The 6,562-nt window shown below is 41.1% G+C and overlaps 1 protein-coding gene across 1 annotated transcript; it reads right to left on the bottom strand.

The window, feature by feature from the left end:
* Positions 1 to 5,187: 5,187 nt before the first annotated feature.
* LOC142491018 (gamma-aminobutyric acid receptor-associated protein-like) lies at positions 5,188 to 5,603 on the bottom strand. The gene is given in 1 exon segment (XM_075593357.1): positions 5,188 to 5,603. A coding segment is annotated over 1 exon segment (354 nt). The 5' UTR covers positions 5,554 to 5,603; the 3' UTR covers positions 5,188 to 5,199.
* Positions 5,604 to 6,562: the final 959 nt, after the last annotated feature.

Genomic DNA, 6,562 nt, shown 5'->3' with positions numbered 1-6,562 from the left:
ATCCAATATGACAAAAAAACACAGTGAAATACCTATATATTCTCTTGACAAATTGTCATTTAGTTAAACCCTTTGCCCAAAGCGTTATAAACCTGCTACACACATCAAGGCATGACCATTAGCAGGTCCTAACACTACCTGATTAAAAATCTAATTTGCCTCTATTTCTAGGGAGAATGATCACATTGGATCTGTCCAAACACAGTAACATGAAAAAGACCTGCTAACTTAGAAAAGTGGTGAGGGGTGTGCTTAAACCTTGGGGAGGAGGGGCCACTAACCTCCAAACAGCTGAGACCAGCTACAAATAAAAATTATTAAACACACAAATCCCAGCAAAAGCAAGAAACCCAAAAACCCAACACATAATATAAATATATATATATATATATATATATATATATATATATATATATATATATATATATCTATATATATATCTATATATATATATACGTATATAGTGCATGCCATTAGTACAGCACTTATGTTGTTTTTTGTGTATTTTTGCATGTTTATTTTTGTAGACCTATGATATCTTTAAGCCTATTATACATATGGTGACCGGCCGGTCTGTTTTGCTTCATTGCGGGAATTTCGGTTCCCTCAGTGAGCTAGTATTTTGAGGATATCATCTTCCATATTTTTGGGTCTATTATATTGTGTCTTAGTATATTTCTTTGTTTTTTGTCCACTTATTTTTCTTATTTTTTAGTCAGGCAGGCTCTTCAGTTAGTTGTTTGTATGTCTGTTATTTTTTTGATTTAATTAAAGTACCTTTTCTATTTTTGCAAACATTTGTCTGAGTGCTCCTTTAGAGGTTTTCTTTTTTTGTGTTTCCATATTCATTTTTTCCTCTAGCACCACCTACAGTTTTTATTTTTTCTGTTACAACTTTTTCAGATATATTTTTCTGATTTAGGTAGGTTTTGACATTGCAATATTTATTGGTAGTGTATGCGGTATTCGTTTTCTGTGTATGTTATATACGTATATAAGTGTCAAAAAAGAGTGCTACTGAGCGTGGCCAAAAGTATACAAAAAATATATTGTAAACTATAAGACAAAAAGTTTAAACTATATAACAAAAGACAAAAAAGTCCAATGCTGCATCCAATATGACAAAACTACACAGTGAAATACCTATATATTCTCTTGAAAAAGGCTCATTTCAATAAACCCTTTGGCTAAAGCATTATAAGCCTGCTAGCCACATCAAGGCATGACTTTTAGCAGGTCATAACATACCTGATTAAAACTCTCATTTACCAGAGACTTCCGGTGACATCACCTGGAATGGCTGGATAGCGAGGGCTCTCCCGGGACCCTCTCAGAATAGCTCAACCAAAGGTAACTCCCCTCTGCAGGTTTTTCACTCCATCCCGATGGATTGCTCAGCCAAGTCCCCCTTCAATAACTATAGAAAATATTGCACCGTGCGCTCAACCTAAACTACAATGTGATAAAAATAGTTGCAAAACAACCTAATCATAAGTGATATAATCCAAATTACAACAGTGGAATATAAAATTGTGGGATGGCAGCCTTAGGACAAAATGACAAGTCTATCCTGTGACTTGTGACAACAATTGGAAAAAAGAATAAAGTCCTGGCACAAATATCATAAAGAATACCAGTCCTGCCAAAGAAGTGAGGAGAGTTGAAGAATGGAGTGTAGGACAGTCCTGTTTTCCACCGTTCTCTTCTTTATATGGATTATTCTTATGTTTCTATCCTTTTGTCAGAATATTCTGACAGAGGAAAAAACACAAAAACAAAAAACCATTGCGCAAAAAAACATTGCGCAAAAAGGATAGAAACATAAGAATACTCCATATAAAGAATAGAACGGTGGAAAACAGGACTGTCCTACACTCCATTCTTCAACTCTCCTCACTTCTTTGGCAGGACTGGTATTCTTTATGATATTTGCGCCAGGACTTTATTCTTTTTTCCAAGTCCACCTTCAATGACTACAAAGTCTAAAAAGCCACCTGCCCAGGGTTTACTGCGGTTCTTTATGGCCCCACAGCGCGTCAGGCTCTAGTAGTGGAAACCAAGATGGTGCCTGAACATGCGCTCCCACAGACAAGTCTGGACGGTCTTGGGGCAGATGGAAGAGGGAGATATCACCCATACATACTTAGAAGATCTTTTCAATAAAATGCATGAAAAGTTGCACCAGTCTGTAGCTTGATTTAAAAGCAGTAGTGAGTTAAAAGAGAAAATAACTGGCCTCTCTCAGAGAATCACTGACCTGGAATCTAAGCTGGATGAAGCCCTTCAATAGCAAACAGCAGCTGATTGTGAAATGATATGCCTGGGCCAGGAAATTAACCTTCTTATAGATGGTCTTGAGAATCAAGAGAATAGGAGACAAAACCTAAGGATTCACAACATTCCAGAATCAATACTTCCTGATTTTTTCTGTCCCTATTTAACAAATCTCTTTAATACAATCTGTGATGATCTCCAGGAAAAAGACCTCGAAATTGACCTTGCCCACCGGGCGCTGAGCCCTAAATCAGACGACCCAAAGCGCAGAAGAGATGTCATCATAAGGCTGCTCAACAACTCTGCCAAAGAAATTATCTTCGCAGCATGCAGGGAGAAGAATGTGATCACCTTTGAAAATGAGCCCCTTTAATGATCTCTCCAGGGTGACTATTGGAAGATGACGCGAGCTCAAGCCTCTGACCCTTCTGCTATGAGACAACAGTGTGCGCTACAGATGGGGGTTCCCATTTAAGCTCGTTGTTAAAAATGGTAAACATCTCGCCATCAGACACCCAGAAGAGATGGATCAATTAATCCGTATACTGGGCCTTTCGCCATCATCTGCTGAGAACTGTGTGTCCCCAAGATCTCAAAGACCAGATTGAGGTGCGAGACACCGAGGGCCTAAGAGAGACTTGTGGAGCAAATTGCACAGAGGATGGAGAATTAAGAAGATGAACCCATCCACCTCTACAGACAACAACTTGTTCCTGCTCCGACCATCACGTGAGGAGAAAAGGCTCAACTAACCAGATTTACCTGAGAAGCGGCCGAGGTCCCTGAAGGGGTATAGAATCTGATGTCCGCCTCCAGGTTCTGGCCTGGGGAGCTGTCGGTGGCAGTGTTCTTACTCTGCAGAGCTGATGTATAAACGCGGCTTGCTTTTTGATTGAGCTGATGCCTTATCCCTCAGGCTGAAGTCTAAGCAGGAGCTTTGACAACAGGGGATGTTTGGATTCAGGGGGGAGGGGGTTACAGATGTGGCCCAGAGGCCTGACCATGGAAGTGTCCCGGCTTACCTATTTTTCGGGTCCCGGCGCGAAACACAGAAAGTTAAAATGGTTGACCCATCTCATCAAGCAGACACCATCCATGGCGAGGGGGGAATTACAAGCAAAGGTAAGGAGACAACAGCACTCAGAAGGTATAAGCAGCTATAAACGGTATTGAAGAAACTTGCACATATATCCAACATTTCGGTCCGCTGAACGGGACCTTCCTCAGGGGGGTGCAACAGGTAAGTGACATCTGAAAAACTTATATACCAACCACCCAAGTGCTGAAAACACACCCACTAATTAAAAACAGCCAATCCACGCGAAGAAGCAGCTAATTATTATATGCAGCACAGATGTGCAACAGACAAAGTAATGCATTGCCATTGGAGTATGTGTGATCGTGTGATCATTTGATCAAGCATTGGAGTATGTATGATCATGTGATCAAGCCCAGGAGCAGCGTTCATGGTCTCCTTGACTGCAGGAATTCTCCTGCTCACTGCACTAAAAAAATAAATAAAAATGGCATCATAACAAGTATAAGTGGACAATGTTGACAGCGCGATCACTCCTACACAATATAGCAACTAGGCATCATGGTATAATCACAAAGCTTCACTGCTAGCTCAAATGTACCCCCAGGTAGCATTATAATCAGAATAAGTATACCATGATAATACAGCATGAAGACTCCTGCACAACATTGCAACTAGGCATCATGGTTACCATGGTGACATGTGCATGCTTGCGCCCCCTGGCAGCAGCAGACTATAAATGTAATGGAAATATCCCCTGGAGTAGGAGAACAGTGTACACATTGTGATATATAACATATAGCGGGTGTCAACCTGAACTGTGTAACGAGTAACCAAAAAATGCTAAAATGCAGGCTTAAACCACTCAACAACCAGCACTTGCAACTGTGACATATAAACCATGGTAACCATATAACACTAGTCTCAATAAGAATCTCGAAGAACAACATACATCAAAAGTAAACAATTGTAACCATAAACATGACACGAGGCAGAGGCATATAAATTGTGGCCACGACATAACCAAAGTGAAGGTAAGTGATGTGAGGCAGGGGAAAGGAAGGGGGGTTAAAAAACAGAAAACACTGAGCAATTGCCGTTGTCTTCTTGGCCTCAAATGAGATGGGAAAGACATTATATAAGGCATGTAACATAACATTTCAATGTCAAATGGTACACCCCTAATCCGATTTGTTGGTGTACCATGTGACAGGTTCCATGTTTTTTAAGGATGTGATGTCATCAAAAAGGGAAGGAAGCCAGCCAATCAGGTAGTATAAGCTTCCCTCCCTTTAAGATGATGTAACTTCAGCAAAAAACAAAATAGCAGCCATTACATGGTACACAATGCAATCGGATTGGTAGATATACCATGTGATGCCTTTCCTTGTGAAGTCATCAAAAGGGAGGTAAAATTGCCAATCAGGTAGCATGCATCCATTTTTGATGACATCAGAGCACTCCAAAAAAGGAAAGGCATCACATGGTATATCTACCAATCCGATTGCTTTGTGTACCATGCGAAGGTTGCCATTTTTTTTTTGCTGATGTGACATAATCTTAAAGTGAAGGAAGCATATACAACCTGATTGGCTGTTTCCCCCCTTTTTTTTTTTTTTTTAACGAACCTCCATTCTTTTTATTATGAATACCCCAGTTTGGGGCAAAGGGGATGGGGGGGACTGGGGTAACAAGCTCCCATCCGTGGCATTAAACAAGCAGCCCCCTCCCCCCCAGGTATACACACTGCCCCCCAGGGACCCACAGAGGGAGGGGAGGGGTGATTAATCTGAGATTATGGAAGGGGCAATTTAAGGTTGAGCCTTGGGGGGGAATGGGGGGGTGCCAGTAGCCCATGGTATAAGTGCCACATGGGGAGGGGGGGATGGTCACATCCCATAAACGCTCTCATCTCGGTAAGCAATATATAGGAAGAAATCCTCTTCATGGTGTTCCTGGTAGAGCTGTCCCATGGTGGCGCTGGTCGGGGGGATGACGTTATTGACAAAGAAGAACAGTGCGTCATCCGCATGCAGGTGAATCCTCTTCCTGATGAGGAAGTAAAACTGACCAACTGTTAGATCTGATGACACAAAGTATTTCTTCTTATCCAGGTCTCCAATCCGAGCCTTTGGTGCTTTCTACACAATCACCGGCACCCTGTCCGGATTTTTCTTGCGGATCTTCTCTCCCTCTGACCACCGCTTCTTGAATGGGTGCTCCTCCTTGTACACGAACTTCATGCTTCCGCTACCTGTGCGCGTGCCTCCGGTGCTTCCAGTCCATGCTGTCTATCTGTTTCCCTCTTTTTTTATGATATCACATCCTTAAAAAAATGGAACTTGTCACAAGGTACAATTGATTGGGGGTTTACCATTTAACAATCAAATGTAACGTCACCGGCTTTTTACATTTTGCACTGCAGTGTGTAGTTTTTTCACTTTTTTCATTTTTTTTGTCTGTTTTCATTCCCTTATATGTTTGTTTGTTTTCCCTTTTTGCACTGTGTTTGGTTGCTCTGATTTTTGTCTGTTGCATGATATATTCCTTCAGTCCTTACTAGTTTATATACTATTTTGGATTTATTTTTATTGCATTATCTTTGAATACCAGTAAAAATATTAATTTGGTCAAATTCTTATATAATCCTTGAGTGCGGGGTAGAATTATTTTTTTTATATATTAAAACTTAGTTTCATGTCAGGATAACTTTCGATTTAGCAGTTTGTACTGTACAATGCTTATAAGTTAACCCTAGCGAGTTGAAGCATTCAAATATTGACTCAAAAAGAGTTAAACTTAATATTAGCTCTTTTTAATGGGAGAAAATGTAATGTTTAATCTGGTTAATAATATTTCTTCATTGAAAAATCTAAACTTTTCTTTAAAATGTGTGTAACCATGTATCCCCATGGCTACTAATCTGCCCTTCCTAACACCTAAGCCCTGGTACCAGCGCAGGCAGTGTTACGTTCATATCTATGCCCTTGGTGCTGCAGCAGTAAACAACTCCCTTGAGTGAAAGGGGGTGAGTCTAAGTCCTGTGTACTGCCCTATCAGGGGCTAAGATCTAGGACCCTCCCCTGAGTACAAAAGGGGCTGCACATCCAAATTTAGGGAGTTCTCCTACCTAAGGGAAGAGAGAGCGAGAGAGCGAGAGAGCGAGAGATCGAGAGAGCGAGAGAGAGAGAGAGAGAGAGAGAGCAAGATCCTTCCTTCAGGGGAGTGGCAACAACTACCCCATACTCCACC

This window comes from Ascaphus truei, chromosome 3 (assembly GCF_040206685.1).
Source record: "Ascaphus truei isolate aAscTru1 chromosome 3, aAscTru1.hap1, whole genome shotgun sequence".
Taxonomy (NCBI): Eukaryota; Metazoa; Chordata; class Amphibia; order Anura; family Ascaphidae; genus Ascaphus; species Ascaphus truei.
Note: the sequence above shows the minus strand (reverse complement) of the source record. Positions and strands in the feature narration are given on the sequence as shown.